A 19,926-nucleotide genomic window follows, 5' to 3' on the forward strand; every position below is an offset into this window, starting at 1 on the left:
AAATAAATAAATAAATAAATAAGAAAGGAAGATAGAAAGAAAGAAAGAAAGAAAGAAAGATTGAACTGTTGGACTCAGTTCTAAATATTATGTCTGGAAGAAACCAGGCACCACTCATCATCTATCCAAGATCACCCCAAAAGTGAAATGTAGTGGCAGCATCATGCCGATTCATGGGTGTTTTCAGCAGAAGGGACTGAGAGACTGGTCAAGATTGAGAGAAAATTGAATGGAGCGAAGTGCAGGGATATCCTCAATGAAAACCTGTTCTACAGTGCTCAGGACTTCAGATTGGGCCAAAAGTTTAGTTTCCCAAACAACAACGATCCTAAGCACATAGCCAAGAAAACAGAGGAGTGGCTTAGGGACAACTCTGTGAATGTCTTAGACAGAGCCTTCACTATTAAACCCTATTGAATCCTGTGCCTGGCGGAACTTGAGAAAATTGAGAACTTAAGAGGACTTGCAAGAAAGAATGGCAGAAAATCCCCCAATTCAGGTATGCAAAGTTTATTGTATAATACGCAAAAAGATTTGAGGCTGTAATTGCTGCCAAAGATGTTTCAACAGACTACTGAGTGAAGGGTCTAAATATTTATGCCAATGTGATGTTTCAGGATTTTAAAAAAATAAATGTATAGACAATTTTAAAATTCTGTTTTCACTTTATCATTATGGGATACTGGACATGGATTAATGAGAAAAAAAAGAATTTCACGAATTGTAGAATCAGGCTGCAATATAATAAAATTGACAAAAGTAAACAGAGTCGGAATACTCTCTAAATGCAATGTATATCTTATGCTTCGAACATAAATAGTTCAAAAGATACGAACTTGCTGTCATTTGATTAGCAGTAAATATAGGGACCATGTTGTTTCAAAATTTTTAGGGCAAAGGTTTATTAAATCATAGTTCTTTGTGTATATCATAAAAATGCTCTGTGCTATATCTTTTAAATATTTTACCCACACTTATTTAATGTTAAAGTCTGTCTTTCTTAACATTGCAAATTTTATTTCAGATGTATATAGCACTAATTTCTCTACATGCTCTAATCATGGTTGGATTTCATTTCCTATATTGTTTGGAAGAAGACTGGACAAGTAAGTGTTGGCAATGTAATATTTTGAAAGTAAAACATCCCAATTGTATAACATTCAAAAAGATTTGAATGAGTGATTACATATTTCCCAATAATACGTTTCTCCATAATTTTATAACATTGTCTTTAGCTTTCTTTCTCTCCCTACCCCATGTGGAAAAATCTCATCTAAAGAAAATCAGCTACGAGATTACTTGACTTAGTCTGATCAGAAGTACCATATCTCCATCATAAACATTGTGAGAAGTCAGGAAATGGTTTCTATTAATAATTCTCCTTGAATTTTCCTTAGAAAAAAGTAGGTGTATAATATTTCCAATGGCCCTGCTGCATCATTATTTTGTGTGCCTACAGAATACTGTTGACACTTGTTGTGAGATAAGAAGGCTTTGGGGCAGGGCAGAAATCGTGTCTGAATAGAAATGAAGTGCAATATTAGAGCAAACCTGTAGAGAAACTATGCCTTTTCTGGACAGAGGGGAAGGGGAAGGTGTCGTCCAGAACATCTTCAAGAGCAGTATGGGGACCTGGGGTCTACTGATGGTCTATGAATCTGTACACAATTTTTCTAAATAAGCCTTGTAGAATTATATAAATAGTGTGAAATAAGATATATTTGTGCATTGTATGGTAGCCGAAAATGGTCAGTGAAAGTAAAAATTTATAAATAAAAACAATGATAAAGACAATGTTCACTTTTAAATTGGGACATATCAAAGTTGAAAAAAGTTTGTGGGCCAAAGGTGAATTCATGTTTCATAATTAAAATTGCAAGAAACAATACTATGTAAAAAATACTCTGGAATTTGTTGTTGCATAATAGTTATTAATGTAAATCACAACAGACAGAAAAATCTAGAAAAAGAAATTAAGGATAGTTATTTGATTTCTATTTATAATCAATGTTTCCAACTGCCTTATTTTACTTCCAGCATCTTTGCCATTTAATTCTAAAACCTAATCTCATGTCAATGTAAAATAAGGTGTAAGAGCTTCATTTTTTATTTGATGACATTAAACTATACAGTAACTCTACCTAAGAATGCCTCTACTTAAGAACTTTTCTAGGTAAGAACTGGGTGTTCAAGATTTTTTTGGCTCTTCTTAAGAACCATTTTCTACTTAAGAACCTGAGCCCAGATTTGAGAGCGGCACAAAGACCTGGCCAGTTTCCTGCCATTCCCCCTTTAATCTCGACCATCTCGGGCTTTTCTGCACTGCCGGAGGAGCCTTTTGGTGGTGCTTAAGGAGACTTTGGCAGTCCAGAGCGAACGAAGCATTTTCCTTTCTCTGGGTGCTTGGAGAGAGAATAAACCTCTGCCAGCACCCAGAGAAAAGAAACGCTCCCTTCACACTGGGCAGCCCACAGCGAACGGAGCGTTTTCCTTTCTCTGGGCACTTGGAGAGGGAATAAACCACTTCCCTGTTGTGACTCCCTGACGCTGCCTCCTATACACCCAGTGCGAGTTTGCCTCCCAGAGCATCTGGGCGCAGAAAGGCAAAAGGAGGCACTTCACCCCAGCCAGATCAAGTCGGCTTCAGCCAAACCGGGGAGTCACCACAGTGAAGGAAAGGTGCTGGCTACAAAGCGAGCAAGCGAGAGGAAAGGGAAGCCCTTCAGAATGGGAAGGAGGAGGAATCAGGAAGCAGCAGCAGCTGCTCCCTTTCAGTCAAAGGAGCGGGTGGTTCCCCCCCTCGCCCGCCTGGGTTTCTCTATCTGGCGCACTGTATGGGAGGCAGCCTCACGCTGAGTGTATGGGAGGCTCCTCCTTGCCGCATCAGAGTCCCTCTTTTTTTAAAAAAATGGATTTTTAAAAATTCACCTCACCTTCTTCCTTTGGCAGCCACTGTCCTCCTCTTCTTCCTCCTCCTCCACCCACCCAAATTCCAAGCTTTTATTTTTTTCCTAATGGGTTTCCATGCATTATTTGCTTTTACATTGATTCCTACTTACAAACTTTTCTACTTAAGAACCTGGTCATGGAATGAATTAAGTTCTTAAGTAGAGGTACCACTGTATTGGAAAGGAGAACACCTAATAATTATTTTTATAAGAAAATTGCATAAAAGATCAGGAACAGATTGGACTTAAAGCTGGAGAAGGAACTTGCCTGAAGTTACAGCAAAATTTATAATTACAAGACATTCTTGACCACTAACTACAATTGAGCCCAAAATTTCTGTTGCTAAGAAAGAATTTTGTCCCATTTTAAGATTTTTTCCTGCTACAGTCATGAATCACTGCTATTATTAAGCTAGTAATATGATTGTTAAGTGAATCAGGTTTCCCCATTTACTCTGCTTATCAGAAGATTGCAAATGATAACCACATGCTCAAGGGACAATGCAACAATGAGAAATAGAAACCAGTTGCCAAGTTACCAAATTTTGATCACGTGACCATGGGGATGTTGCAATGATCATGTGAAAAACAGTTGTAAATCACTTTTTTCAATGTTATAACTTTGGATGGTCACTAAGTGAACTGTTGTATTTTGAGGAGTACCTGTATTTATTCCTGCTACATTTTAAAGTTTATATGTATGTATGGCTTTCAGAATTCTATAACTAATTTCCAGATGTTGGGATTGGGGGATTATAAATAATTCCAAATAATTAAAACATTTATAATTGAATAAACTTGGAAACTACTCAGTATTATCAACTCTAAGTAGTATACAAAAGCAGCATTATTATTTGTTCAGTTGCTAGAATATGAAATACTCTTTCATATTACATTTTCAGAGTGCAGTTCTTTCTCTCCACCAACTACAGTAATCCTTCTGATTCTCTTGTGTTTTGAGGCCCTCCTTTTTCTCATTTTCACATCTGTAATGTTTGGAACTCAGGTACATTCCATCTGTACTGATGAAACAGTGAGTATCTCCTTTCTCTTGATTATTTTGTTCCTTTTTTAAAAGAATCACTTTTATTTTATTGTTTTATTTTATTGTATTGTATTGTGATTTTATTGTTTTTGTCCAAAAAAGAACATGAGGGTGCTAAACTATAATAGGAAATATATTTTATAAATAGCAATTGGACTTCCTGAAATAAAAATATTAGCAAAGTTTTTCCTAATGTGATGCTGTCCAGATATTTAATTAATTTAGAGGTGGGAACCTTATTTGAAAAGTTTGGTATAGGACCAATGTAGATATAAAATGTGAATATTGATTGCTGATGATACAATTTCATTTTTTACTGTTCCTGTTGTTCTATTGACTAGTAACATACACAGTGACACACAGAGATCATTTAGGCAGTATATGTTTGTACATATCTAGAGGACTTGCCACCCATCATTTCTGAACTACATTTAAATGATTTAGCAATTAAAGCAGTTGTACATTTCATCATTAATCAGTGCTACTTCTCTTTCAAAGGAAAATTATTACCTACTATTAGTATCTGGTATTTTTAATAGCATCTGAAAGAAATATCTGATTGCCTGGTTTAGAATGTAAGTATCAGTGACATCCGAGAAAGTTCCAATTTATTAACAGAGCCATGTGGGATACAAACTGTGGTCAAACCAATATTAGCTTTTCCTATAGTTCCCCACCCAGGTTAAGGTTCATCCTTCATTCCACACCCACAAGTTCATCATGTGGACCACTCCGGTTCTCTGAATTTTAATTAGGTTTCTTGAGCCATCCTTATCTATCAGGGCATCTACTTCTCCCCTCTTCCCCCGTGTCTACCACCTTAGTTCTTGCTTTCAGTAAGAATGGGCAGACACTTTCACTCACCATAAGGTCATCTTCTCCACTGCCCCCCTCATCCCATATCGGGCTGAGCTCTTCTGTTGGAGATCCATCGCCGTCGGTCTCGGGGAGGAAAAGCTCTGCTACTTGTAAAGCCCAATGTCCTATCTCCGGGGCTTTTTGGGTGCTGAGTGCAGCTTTGCTCTTGGGAGAGATGAGGGGGTGCCAAGCATTCAGATGCTTTGTGGCCAATCTGGCCACACAATAGCATTTCACTCCCCTCATCACTTCAGAGCGAGGAGGCACAGCCTGCTGAGGAAAAGGATGGTATTCTGTTGGTTTGTATGTCATACAGCTGGGGGGAGGTTTTTTCTCACTAAGGGTCAAAGCATCCAGGTTGATGGCAGTGGCATACCAGCCCTGAATTGTCCAAGGGACTCTTCGTATTTCACATGACTTTCTTAATTCCGCATCAAGGGCTTTCTTAAATGTAAGGACTAGAACACTATCCGACAAATCCCTCAATCTCCCAGCTACACATCTGAGTTCCCACATCAAATATTTGATTGGTTGTCCCACTTGCTTCAGCAGAGAGAGAGAGATAGAACAAGAGAAAGAAAAGAGAGAGAGAGCAACAGACAGATTGAGATAGAAAGAAAGAGAGAGGGGACAGAGAAAGTGAGAAAAAGAGAGAGAGAGCAAGAGGGGGAGAGAGAGAAAGAGAGAGAAAGAAAGCAAGAGAGGGAAAGAAAGAGAGAGAATAGAGGAAGGGAGAGAGAGAGGAAGGAAAAGAAAGAGAGAAATGATAGAAAAAAGGGGAGAAAAAAGAAAAATGAGAAAATGACTGAGGCAGAGAATGAAAGAAAAGAGAGAGAAACAGAGAGAGAAGTGGCTCTTGATTTAACCCTGGTGTTCTGCTCAAAAACACATCCTAAAGTTCTGTTCCCAGGTCTATTTGACCCGGACCGCAAATTGTTCATTTTAGGTACTTATATTTGGTCTTTTTTCACTTCCAAACAAGTTTGAACATTTCTGCACACAATGAAATGAAAATTGAAATGAAAAAAGTAATGCTTATTGGTTTATTTTGCTGATGAAATGCACCCCCCCCCCATTTTTGTGACATTAATTTCAATTTATAGATAGTTTTGCTTGCAAAATGCATTCTATTTTACTAAAGTTGGTGTGGGATTAGTAGATTGAACATTTATGAACATAATTATATAAAAATTGAACTGAAAAAAATTGATGCTTTCAATTATTTCAATTTATATAAAAACTATGCTGTTAATTTCAAAATTACATACATGTTTTTAGAAAAATGGTTTTCTTTCATAAAATTAGTTGTCTGGTTATCATGTGCTTGCTTTTCAAAAGGATATTCCAAATATTTCTAGCCAAATATATATAAAAAGTGAAAATAATGGCACACAGCAAGGCCGAGGGGGGTGGTCCTTTTGTGACCAAAATAAACAAATAAGCATCATGTTTTTCAGTTCATTTCTATTTTTCTTATGATCAGGAATGTTCAATTTAGTATATCAAAACTTTTGGGGGGAAATTCCTTAGAGATTTGTAGCCTAAAAATATATAAATTGACACGAAATGCTGAAAAAATGGGGGGGGGGGGGCTTTTTGATCAAAATAAACATATAAGCATCAATTTTTTCAGTTCAATTTTCATATCATTACATTCAGAAATGTTCAAACTAGTTTCCCAGTGAAAAATGTTTTCAAAAAGACCAACGTTAAGTACCTAAAAGAATTTTCTTGTTTCGGGTCAAATAGACCCGCGAACAGTACAAGTGTAGGTAAAATTTTGCCCAGAAAAAAGTTAGCCCCCCCCCCCCCCAAAAAAAATTTTTTATGATGATCAGCAATATTAAATTTAGTAAATCAATGCCTAAGATATTAAAAATATTTCAGATTTGGAGCCTAAAAAAAATTTAAAGTGAAAATGGTTGCAAGCAGCTGGGGGGGGGCTTATTTCTGATTTTAAAAAACCAATAAGCATCATTTTTTTCAGTTCATTTATATTTTTCTTAGGTTCAGAAATGTTCAAACTACCAATCCCACACCAACATTAGTAAAATTGAACACATTTTGCAGACTAAACTATCTATAAATTGAAAAAAAGTTCACAAAAGGGGGGGGCTGCCTGTTATGATCAAAATAAACCAATAAGCATTATTTTTTTCAGTTCAATTTTCATATCATTGTGTACAGAAATGTTCAGACTACTTTCCAAGTAAAAAAAGTTTTCAAATTGACCAAACATTAGCACTTCAAATGAAGAATTTTCGGTCCGGGTCAAGGTGACCCAGGAACAGAACTTTGGGGACTTTTTTTTTCAGCAAGAAAGAAGCGCCCCCCCCCCCAAAAAAAAATTATCATAGAGAGAAGCCCTGAAATGATGCAAAGTCATGAAATTTCAAGTTTCAGATATGCAGGGGGGGGGAATTTATAGAGTCTCAAACTTTGATTTCGGGTCTCACAGATTTGAAGAGGGGTGATTGATTATTAAATATGGATTGACTATGGAATACTGGTAAAATATATATTTAAGTGTTGTTTAATATTAGGATGTATTAATTTTAAAAATTGGATTAGAATTTTAGAACTATATAGAATTACATAGGTAAAATTAATGGAAGATACATATATGATAAATAAGGGGTTTATGATAGGCACTATATGATTTTCTGAGTTTGCATTATGAATTTAAAATATACTTGGAAATGTAGAAGATTGATGAAAGTTAATAATAGTAAATGCTAAGTGCCTGAAAATTAATTGAGCTTGGAAATATTGAATGAAATTATAGAAAAGTATAATTTATGGAAATATATTAATTGATGCATTGGTGTTCAGGTAGATTTTCATATTATTACTAGATTACTATAATACTATGATAAATATTTAAGAAATGAAGATTTTAAAGCATGGATTTATTAATAGTGTTTTTGGTTTTGCTGGTTCTTTTAGTTTTAATAGTAATAGATTTTGGTTTTGTTTTACTATTAATTTCTTTTAATAAAAAAGAGGGGAATTTTTTTTCTTTCTTTCTTCATTTATTTATACATACATACATACATATATACATACGTACATACATACATACTTCTATGCCACCCAGTCCCAAAGACATTATACTTTTCCACCCACACCGAAAAAAATTTAGAGGGAACATTGGGAGGGGCTTCCCCGTCTTTCCCGGAGCTGTTGCCCCCCCTCCCCGACCGAGTGTGTTTTCAGGGTGCGCTGGGCTGGCAATAGGCTGGCCCTCAGAAAACCCGGGTGGGGGCTATCTATCTATCCATTATCTATCTATCCATCCATCTATCCATCACCCATCTATCTATCCATCCATCCATCCATCCATCCATCTATCCATCTAGAGGCTTGCCTGAGAACAGAATGGAAACAGTTTAAATTTTGGTGCTGGAAGATGCTTCGCCCCTATCCCAGGTGAAAGTCCTCCCCAAAAAACCTTCGTTACACAAGTTTCCAGGACAACCAACTTGCACTTCTTAAAAAATTTTCCGTTCCGTTCTCAGGCAAGCATATGGATGGATGGATGGATGGATGGATGGATGGATGGATAGATAGATAGATAGATAGATAGATAGATAGATAGATAGATAGATAGATAGATAGATTCCAAACTGCATGGCCAAGTCTCTTTTTTCCCCTCCCCTGGCTTCAGAGGCACTATAATAGCAGGATTTAAGGCAAGCAAAGGGGATATCCCGGCAGCAGAAAGGACAGATCCAGGAGGACGGGGGGGCAGTCGTTTGGATGCCAGTGAGGGAGGAAGAGAAAGAAAGAAGGAGTAAGAGGAGAAGGAAAAGGGGAGAAGGAAGAGAAGGAAAAGAATCCCGTAACCAACCCCTCCACCCTCTCCTAAAGCCCATTCCTTCCTTCCTTCCTTCCTTCCTTCCCCAAGCTGTGCCAGCGCTGCCCTACAGCGCTCCAGAAGACACAGCCGGGGGAGAGCGATTGCCTTCCCAACCCTGCACGCCAGCGAACGAGTGAGCAACCTGGGGGGGGGGTCAGCGGAGGGACAGGAAGAGGGGGGGCAGTCATTTGGATGCGGGTGGAGGAGGAAGAGAAATAAAGGAGGACGAGGGGGAGGAAGAAAGGAGGATGAGGAAGAGGAGAAAAGAAGGGGGAGAAAAAGGAGAATGAGGCAGCAGGGCTGTCAAGGAGGGAGGAAGTCTCTCCCAGCGACCCAGAGAAAAAAAGCCCTCCCTTCCATCTGGGCAGCCTGGAATCAAGAGAGCGTTTTGCGTTCTCTGCGTGCTGGGGGAAGGGATACGTCTGTCCCAGCGCCCAGACAAATGGAAGGCATGGACTCATGGAGCTCAAGAGAGGAGAAAGGTGTGGGGGAAATGAGCACAGTGGGATGGACAGAAACAGGAGGCAGGGACTCATGGAACAGAGGAGAAAGTTGTGGGGGAAATGAGCACAGTGGAGTGGACAGAAATGGGAGGCAAACACTCATGGAGCTCAAGAGAGGAGAAAGGTGTGGGGGAAATGAGCACAGTGGAGTGGACAGAAATGGGAGGAAAAGACTCATGGAGCTCAAGAAAGGAGAAAGTTGTGGGGGAAATGAGCACTGTGGGGAGACAGAAACAGGAGGCAAACACATGGAGCTCAAGAGAGGAGAAAGGTGTGGGGGAAATGAGCACAGTGGGGTGGACAGAAATGGGAGGCAAGGACTCACGGAGCTCAAGAGAGGCTCTTTTCACCTTGCTTCGTTGGGACTGCCACCTCTTGCTGTCCCTCTCCCCACTCAGTTCGAAAAAGAAGCCTTAATGTTTAGAATTTTCTTAATGAGCTTGCACACATTATTCACTTTTACATTGATTCCTATGGAAACATTGTTTCAGCTTACAAACTTTTCTTCTTATGAAACTCGTCACAGAACGAATTAAGTTTGTAAGATGAGGTACTGCTGTATATATATAATATATATCTATATAATTTTTTTCTTCACATTTTGCATTCTCTGACATACTATTACCAAATAACAAAATCTGAAAAAAATTAAAAATATAGAGGTAAAAATCATTGTTTCACTTGACATGGAATGACCCTAATTGGTTTAATGTCCGTGTCCCAATAAACATCTGAGAAATAAATCAGAGTCCAAACCTTGGCCTTCTTCCAAGTTCCAATTTATTAACAGAGCCGTGTAGGATATGAACTGTGGTCAAACTGATACTAAATTTCCTACAATTCCCCACCCAGATTAAGATTCATTCTTCATCCCCATACCCACAAGTTCATCACATGGACCACTCAGGTTCTCTGAACATCCACCCCTGTACTTCCACTGATGCTGAACAAAGGATGATCTTGAATCTTCTGGAAGGAAATTCTTGTGACTAGTATCTTTCTCCCTCATGCAATCACCCCTCCCAAATTCCATGTCAGTACTATTCTGCTTGTGGCAGGCTAAAGTAACTCCAAACAATGGCCTCAGCCTGACAGTAAGTGGATCAGGCATTTTTTAGCATCTGTTTATCAATTTTGATTAGTAATGGATGTTGTTGTTTACTCCTCTTTATTGGCTTCTACCCAATAGAAAGTGCTGTTATTTTGTGCAATGTGGTCAAATTCCCTGGGGTAACAGGTAGGAATAAAAGAATTTTTTTTAAATATGATATCCAAACAAATTGAGCCAATGTTCTCAGCTGTTTATTTTGTTTCATGAATTGAAGGAAGTTTGGAAGAATCCTACTCTCATAAGTTATGCATTCAAATTTACAGTAGTTTTCACCAATAATTTTGTGCTATGTTCTGCAGAATCCTGAAATGATAGTGAAAGAATTAATCATCTTTAGCTTTTCCATAGTAAAAAAAAATATCCCTTCACTATTTTGGTGGCTATTTTGATGTTTGTTTTTCCACTGTTTTGTTTATTTTATTTTATTTCTTATTTTGAGATCGAAATACTAGAATTATGCACAAAATTTGAAATGTGACCGTGCTATTGGGTTTTATCTGAAAACAATTTAAGCTGCTAAGATTACTTCAAACTCCCAGGGATTTAGAATATATTTTCCAAAAAGTGGCAGTGACAAACAGCTTCCATATTTTTTCCAAAATATTAGTAGATGAGCAAGTCATCATGAATTGAACTCAATTCAAGGGTATCATTATCATTTATTATGATCCCAAAATGTCATATTGAAGTGCACGGAAAAGTAAGTTGGCCAGTTATCATTTTCCTGGTTGCATTTGAGAATCTCCTCAGTGTATACATATAAATCAATTGTTTTCTTCTGTCCCTATATCATTTTACACATGTGTTACTTGAAATATCACTGTATTATCTATCCATCCAGTTTGGAAAGATAATTCATAAAATAGTCAACTTTGCATTTTTTATGAAGCTGTTATCCAGTTGCATATTACAGCCTCAGCCACTTCACTGTTTGTATCCTACTTAGATATGAAAAATCAAATGAGCCTTCTATAGTTCTTTTAAGAAAGTAAATTCTATTGTTCATGTACTTTCACTTGAACACTGCTCTTTTCTCACTCTTCTTAACTATTGAACCATAAAGGGTTGCTAGCGTTTGGCCTGCTTTTTTTGCTCACAGGAGGACTAAATCTGTTGGCTGAAGGAAGAAAAGTTGTTCAAGGCATGAACTACATATTTATATGCTCTTAGACCAAGAAACGATTGATAGGAATAGGATGGGAGGGTGCTAAAAAAAATCACAATTTTGTCAAAAATCTTTTCACACTCTCAAATTTACTGTCGTTGTTTTTAGATGGCTCTATGTGCTATATATGGCAATGGCATGATATAGAAGCATCAGTAACCCTGAGAAGTATGCACTACTATTGCTATGAAGTTAAATTAGAGGTTTACTGGTTTATGGTTAACTTTACATTTTTGTATATTGTATCAAACTATTTAATAATAACAACAACAACATCAACAACGGAGTTGGAAGATACCTTGGAGGTTTTCTAGTCCAACCCCTTGCTTAGACAGGAAACCCTACACTGCTTGAGACAAATGGGGCGGCATACAAATCTAATAAATAATAATAATAATAATAATAATAATAATAATAATAATAATAATAATATGGTTATCCAACATCATCTTAAAAACTTTCAGTGTTGGAGCATTCACAACTTCTGGAGGCAAGCTGATTAATTGTTCTAAATGTCAGGAAATTTCTCCTTAGTTCTAAGTTACTTAGCTTCTTGTTTAGTTTCCACCCACTGCTTCTTGTTCTACCCTTAGGTGCTTTAGGGAATACTGTATTTTTCAGTGTATAAGACGCACCTTTTTACTTCCAAAAAGTGCGTCAAAAACTGGGTGTGTCTTTAAAAAAAAATAAATAATTTTCTACATATAAAAACAGTCAAAAAAAACAAAACATACATAGGAAAAAAAGGAAAAAAGGTTGAAAAATGGACAGACAAATGTGCTTAAAGCATATAAGACGTTAAGTTTCAATAGTAAAGACATAAGTCATTGACTATCACTGTCGAGCGACCTGATGTTGGGTATTTATGTCTACGGTGTGGAATTGTATATTTATTTCCTTTAATTCTGAATACTATATTTGTATTCATTTTAGGTATTTCTGAGGAAGGTACGAGTTCATTTTTAGAGGTTTTATGTTCTATTGATTTGTGATGCAGTGTTTCTATATTTTCATTATGTTTGGGTAAGAAAGGAAGAAGTGTCTAGTATTACTTTTCCATTAGGTTTTTATCTATTTTTTTGGTTTGAGCCATTTGTACCAACTTTCCCATATTTTGTAAAATTTGGATTTGTCTTTTTCCTGTAGTTCCAAAGTCATTTTACTCATTTCTGCACACTCGAGGACCTTATTTATAAAGCTTAAAGTTGTGGGGGCTGTTTCTGTTTTCAAATTTTGTGCATATAGTAATCTTGCCGCTGTTATAATATGAAGGATTAAGTATTTATCTTCATTTTTAAATTTCTGCCTTGCAATACCAAGAAGGAAAAGTTCAGGTTTTAAGAGGATTGTCTGTGCCACAATTTGCTCTAGATAGCTTTTGATTTTGCACCAATTTTTTTTAGCAACTAGGCAGGTCCGCCATAAATGGTAGTAAGTTCCTGTTTCCCTTTTGCATTTCCAACAAAGTGGCAAAACATTTGGGTACATTTTGTTGAGTCATGCTGGGGGGAGGTGCCAATGGTAAAACATTTTATATAGGTTTTCTTTGTATGATATTGCTAGAGTTAGTTTGTAGTTGTGTTCCAATTTTTTTCCTATTCTGCTAAATTTATGGAATATCCAAAATTTTGGGACCAAGATAACATTGTTCCTTTCACTTCTTCATCGGCCATAACGTGAGTGACTAGAAAGTTGTATAAAATTAGAAATTTTCTTTAACCTAAATAATAATATAGATACTTCCCCACAAAATTTATGGGACACAACTAAAGCATATATCCACGGACTGACAATATTCTATACTGCAAAAAAGAATAAAGAGAAGAAAAACCAACTCCAAAAATTGGAGGCAGAATTAAAAGCTTTAGAAGTACCAGCACAAAATAGTCAGAGCGAGGACCAGAATAAAAAGAAAAGGGAATTAATCAAACATAAAATAAATTTAATAGAACAAGAACAACTGGCAGAAAAAATTAAACAGGCCAAACAGGAATACTTTGAACATGCTAACAAACCAGGTCGATGGTTAGCATATAAATTAAGGAATCAAAAAGAGACCAGAATAATAAAAAAAATTAGAAGATAGTAAAGGTATATGCAGACATGGAACTGCTGAGAAAAAGGAGATAGCATTAGAATTTTATAAAAATCTATACCACAAAGAAGATATAAACGAAGATAAGGTCTTTGATTTCTTAAATTCTATTGACTTAGCCTTTTTAACAGAAGAACCACAACAGAAGCTCAATGCCCCATTCGCTATGATTGAATTACAGCAAACACTTAAAAACCAAAAAAATAATAAAGCTACTGGCCCTGATGCCATACCTGCTGAAATTTTACAACTTAAATACTAATATACTTTTAACAAATATGTTAGAGATTTTTAACAATATAATTTCAGATGGTAACATCCCTAAAACATGGTCAGAAGCCCTAATAACCTTAATACATAAACCTGATACAGAAAAAGAAAAAAATTCAAAACTATAGACCAATTTCATAATTGAATGTGGATTATAAAATCTTCATTTCAATTTTTGCCTATACATTATGATTGGAATAATACATGAAGACCAAAACGGCTTTTTACCAGATAGATAGATTAAAAATAATTTGATGACAATTATAAACACATTAGAATATTTTGAACAGCAGTCAGAAAAGCAAAAGGCTTTAATATTCTTAGATGCAAAAAAAGCATTTGATAATGTAGATTGGACTTTTATGAAAATACAACTTAATAAAATGAACTTTGGAACCAAATTTTTAAACACAATCGATGCTATTTATTCTACTCAAACAGCCAAAATTATTATCAATAATGACCAAACAGAAAAGTTTGAGATACAAAGAGGAGTCAGACAAGGCTGTCCTATTTCTCCACTATTATTTATTTTAACACTAGAAACCTTACTGATAAAGGTAAGAAAAGAAGAAAATATTAAAGGCTTAGAAATTAAAAAAGAAATATACAAATTACAACCCTTTGCAGACGATGTTGTCTTCATATTAGAAGACCCAATAGTCTCCATTTCAAAGTTAATAGACTTATTAGAAGAATATGGGAAAGTAGCTGGGCTGAAAGTCAATAAAAACAAGACACAAATATTAACTAAAAATATGACAGATTCCCAGATAAAGCAATTAGAAACTAAATCAAACATGAAAATAACTAAGAAAGTAAAATATTTAGGTATTTGGATATCAGCAAAATCCATGTCATTAAAAGAAGACAACTACAATAAGCTCTTAAAGCAAATCAAAAATGATTTAGTAATTTGGAAGAATTTGCAACTATCATTTTTAGATAGAATTTCTACAATTAAGATGAATATCTTACCCAAAGTTTTATTTTTATTTCAAGTAATTCCGATAAATCCTGGAAAAGAATTTTTTAAAGAATTAACAAGAATAACAAAAAAAATAATATGGCAAGATAAAAAACCTAAAATAAAATAGTGTGCAATAGAAGATATAAAAGAAAGAGGGGGTCTCGCCTTTCCGAATTGGAAGTTATACTATCAAGCCGCTTCCTTAACTTGGATTAAAGAATGGCTTACTTTACAAAATAGAAGGTTATTAAATCTAGAAGGCCATGATTTAATTTTGGGATGGCACGCTTTCGTATGGTACGAAAAGTATAGAACACATTCCTACTTTAAGAGACATATAATTAGAAAGGCACTTATAGATGTGTGGACCGATATAAAGAAAGATTATTTTTTAGTTTTGCCAGAATGGATATCTCCTATAGAGGCCATAAGCCACCCAAATTTGCTACAAGAGAGTAAGATCTGGAAATACAAGGACTTAGTAGATAATCAGTGGAATTTAAAAACGAACCAGGACTTGTTGGAGTCAGGTATTGTAATAGACTGGTGGCAATACGCGCAAATAAAGTCCAGGTTCTATAAAGATAAAATAACATATATACTTAGAAAGGATAATAACATCTTAGGCAAACTATTAACAACAAACCAAAGAAAATTGATTGGAAAAACATATAAATTTTTAATTAATTGTAAAAATATGAAATGGACATTAAAGGATAATATGATTAGTTGGTGTAGAAATTTAAACAAAGAGATAAACTTAAATACTTGGGAAAAGGTATGGACATATAATTGGAAAATAACAAAGTCAACTTCCTTCAAAGAAAATCAAATTAAAATGTTCTATAGATGGCATCTGCCGCCAAATAGAATTTCAAAAATGTTTCAAACTAAGTCACCCAATTGTTGGAAATGTAAAGTAGAAATAGGTACTTACTGTTTCTATCTATCACCTTATAATTGATATTTTTAAGTGTTTTTTTTTAAATAAGTTTTTTTATTAAATTTTTCCACAACAAACAAACAAACAAAAAAAAGGAAAAAAAAGAAAAGAAGCTTAAAGAAAAGTGTGCCCAACACCAATAATCCCTCCACCATTAGGGGGTTCAGTTATTTACAGTAACTTTCAATTTCTTCCTTGGCTTCGGTTTACATTTCTTTACATACAAAGAGTGATTGAAGTTTATTTTTCACATTGTCGTCATATATTCTACGTAAAATATAATCTTTCACCTTATTCCATCGTGCCATATTTTTAAGTATTTTATAGACGGTGTTAAACAATGACAAGATCTTTTCTTTTCACTTTTTTCCATTTAAATATAAAGATGACTTCTACTTTGAACGGAGCGACTGTAGCTCCACTAAATGTTGCATGTTATGTATGTCATGTCTGTCTATGCAATTTAATAAAAAAAAATTTTTTTTAAGGAAAAAGAAAGTTGTATATTCTGGTGATTGTTTTTTTTGTCAGGGCCTAAAAAAATCTTGTTGTTTTGGAAGCCATATTTAGTTTTGTCTTCTTTAAATTTGGATCAAATTTGTAGGTAGGTACACCAATCCAGGTTTATTCCTTTTTCTCCTAAGGTTTGTTTAGATCTTCTTGTTGGTTCAAAATTTGCTCATATGTTGCTATTTGGGGGGGGGGGGGTGTCTAGTGCATTAGGGTGTTAGTGCTTCTGTTGGCAATAGCCACTTTGGTGTTGAATAGTAGTACCATTTTTTTATTTGTAACCAGGTGTCAATTAAACTACCTCTAATATAATGTTGTCTGAAGTATGTGTGTGTTTTATGCTTTTCACCTCCCAGAAATGCATGCCACCCTGCATGGAGATCAAAACCTTCTAGAATTAGTAGTCTGGTGTTTTTGAGATGGATCCATTCCTTTATCCAGTTTAGTATTGCTGATTTATAATAAAGCTTTGGTTTGGCAAACCAAATCCCCCCTCTTCCTATGACCCTGTAATAGTTTGAGTTTAATTCTAGCTTTTTTCTTTGACCAAATAAATTTATGGAATTTCTGATTAAGATTTGTAAAGAATGTTTTATTAAGTTTATTTATTTATTTATTTATTCAATTTTTATGCCGCCCTTCTCCTTAGACTCAGGGCGGCTTATAACATGTTAGCAATAGCACTTCTTAACAGAGCCAGGCTAAGTTTTATTGGAGCTACCTGGAAAAGAAATAGTACTCTTGGCAACATGTTACTTTTAATGGCTGCTATTTTGCCCATCAAAGAGAGTTGTAAGTTTGACAATTTGCCTATGTCCTTGTTTATATTTTGTGTTAGTTTTGCGTAATTATCTTTTTTAATCATACTGCAATTTGCGGATATGCGTAGTCCTAGGTTCAATACTTCTTCTAATTTGGTTTTTTGTTTGTGGGTCATATTCATTGCTATAATTTTGGTCTTTTCTTTATTTGGTCTTTTGATCTTTTCTTTATTTATTTTTAGACCTGCTATATTAATAATAATAATAATAATAATAATAATAATAATAATAATAATAATTTATTAGATTTGTATGCCGCCCCTCTCCGAAGACTCGGGGCAGCTCACAACAGTAATAAAAGCAGTATAACAATGGAACAAATCTAATAATAAAAATTATATAAAAAACCCCAAACTGTTAAAAACCATACAACACATACATACCAAACATAAAATATAAGAAAGCCTGGGGGAGATGTCTTAATTCCCCCAGGCCTGGCGATATAGGTGGGTCTTGAGTAACTTGCAAAAGACAAGGAGGGTGGGGGCTGTTCTAATATCCAGGGGGAGTTGATTCCAGAGGACCGGGGCCGCCACAGAGAAGGCTCTTCCCCTGGGGCCCGCCAAACGACATTGTTTGGTCGATGGGACCCAGAGAAGGCCAACTCTGGGACCTTATCGGCCGCTGGGATTAGTGCGGTAAAAGGCGGTTCCGTAGGTATTCTGGTCCAATGCCATGAAGGGCTTTAAAGGTCATTACCAACACTTTGAATTGTGACCGGAAACCGATCAGCAGCCAGTGCAGGCCACGGAGTGTTGTATAAACGTGGGCGAATCTAGGAAGCCCCACGATAGCTCTCGCGGCCGCATTCTGCACGATCTAAAATTTCTGAACACTTTTCAAAGGTAGCCCCATGTAGAGAGCATTGCAGTAATCGAACCTCGAGGTGATAATGGCATGAGCGACTATGAGCAATGACTCCCTGCCCAAATAGGGCCACAATTGATGCACCAGGTGAACCTGGGCAAATGCCCTCCTCACCACAGCCGAAAGATCGTGTTTCAATGTTAGCTGTGGATTGAGGAGGACGCCCAAGTTGCGAACCCTCTCTGAACCCAGGGTAATGGACGGACAGATGGAATTGTCCTTGGGAGGCAAGACCCACAGCCACTCCGTCTTGTCTGGGTTGAGTTTGAGTTTGTTGACACCCATCCAGGCTCCAACAGCCTCCAGACACCGGCACATCACTTCCACTGCTTCGTTGACTGGACATGGGGTGGAGATGTATAACTGGGTATCATCAGCATATTTATGATATCTCACCCCATGCCCTTGGATGATCTCACCCAGCGGTTTCATGTAGATATTAAATAGCAGAGGGGAGAGGACCGACCCCTGAGGCACCCCACAAGGGAGAGACCTAGAGGTCGACCTCTGATCCCCCACTAACACCGACTGGGACCGACCGGAGAGGTAGGAGGAGAACCACTGGAGAACAGTGCCTCCCACTCCCAACCCCTCCAGCCGGCGCAGAAGGATACCATGGTCAATGGTATCGAAAGCCGCTGAGAGGTCAAGAAGCACCAGGACAGAGGACAAGCCTCTGTCCCGGGCCCGCCAGAGATCATCCATCAACGCGACCAAAGCAGTTTCCGTGCTGTAGCCGGGCCTGAATCCAGACTGCTGAGGACCTAGATAATCGGCTTCTTTCAAGGACCGCTGAAGTTGGAGTGCCACCACCTTCTCAACAACCTTCCCCATAAAGGGAAGGTTGGAGACTGGACGGTAGTTATTAAACACGGCTGGGTCCATGGTATTCCTCTCTGAGCAACTGAGTAATGGTCTGAGACTAAGGGCTTAGAAGTGTTGCCTGTGTCATGGTCAGACCATTTTCTACTGCGGCTTGACTTCCTGGCTCCAATCCTCCCCCGCAGGGAGGCAGAACCGATTAAGTTTTTCCGCCCCAGGCGCCTGATGGACCCAGAAGGTTTTCAGAAGGCGCTTGGGGTTCTTCCAGATACACTCGTCCGCAGTTCGGCAGAGTCTCTGGCTGAGGCCTGGAACAAGGCTGCAGCGGAGGCCCTTGACCGAATTGCGCCGCTGCGACCTCTCCATGGCACTAGACCCCATAGAGCTCCATGGTTCAGCGAGGAGCTCCGGGAGTTGAAACGCCAGAAGAGACGTCTAGAGAAGCGATGGAGGAAGAGTAAGTCCGAATCCGATCGAACACTTGTAAGAGCTCATATTAAGACTTACAAAGTGGCGCTCAAGGCGGCAAGATGCGCGTATCATGCCGCCTTGATTGCATCAGCAGAATCCCGCCCGGCCGCTCTGTTTAGGGTAACCCGCTCCCTTCTTAATCAGGGGGGAGTTGGGGAGCCCTTACAGAGCTGCGCTGAGGACTTTAACAGGTTTTTGGCTGATAAAATCGCTCAGATCCGAGCTGACCTCGACTCCAATTGTAAAACAGAGTCGACTGACAACGAGTCAGTCGAGGTGACTGGGGCAAAACGTCTTTGTCCATCTGTCTGGGAGTAGTTTGACTTGGTGACACCTGATGAAGTGGACAAGGCCATTGGAGCTGTGAGCTCCGCCACCTGTTTACTGGATCCATGTCCCTCTTGGTTGGTTTCGGCCAGTTGAGAGGTGACACAGAGCTGGGCCCAGGAGATTGTCAACGCCTCCTTGGGGAGGGGGTCCTTTCTGGCCCTTTATAAGGAGGCACTTGTGCGCCCCCTCCTCAAGAAGCCTTCCCTGGACCCAGATGTGCTTAATAACTACCGTCCAGTCTCCAATCTTCCCTTTATGGGGAAGGTTGTCAAGAAGGTGGTGGCGCTCCAACTCCAGCGGTCCTTGGAAGAAGCCGATTATCTAGGTCCTCAGCAGTC

General features: G+C 37.6%; 1 protein-coding gene across 7 annotated transcripts in view; it reads left to right on the forward strand.

The window, feature by feature from the left end:
• Positions 1-19,926, forward strand: part of ZDHHC3 (zinc finger DHHC-type palmitoyltransferase 3) — a 331,954-nt gene that overhangs the window by 204,420 nt on the left and 107,608 nt on the right. For all 7 annotated transcript variants that reach the window (XM_070727364.1, XM_070727367.1, XM_070727368.1 and 4 more), the window contains exons 5-6: positions 1,025-1,106; positions 3,851-3,981. In XM_070727364.1, the coding sequence (XP_070583465.1) occupies positions 1,025-1,106; positions 3,851-3,981 (213 nt within the window). The remainder of the gene's footprint in view (positions 1-1,024; positions 1,107-3,850; positions 3,982-19,926) is intronic.

Source organism: Erythrolamprus reginae, chromosome Z (genome assembly GCF_031021105.1).
Source record: "Erythrolamprus reginae isolate rEryReg1 chromosome Z, rEryReg1.hap1, whole genome shotgun sequence".
Classification (NCBI taxonomy): domain Eukaryota; kingdom Metazoa; phylum Chordata; class Lepidosauria; order Squamata; family Dipsadidae; genus Erythrolamprus; species Erythrolamprus reginae.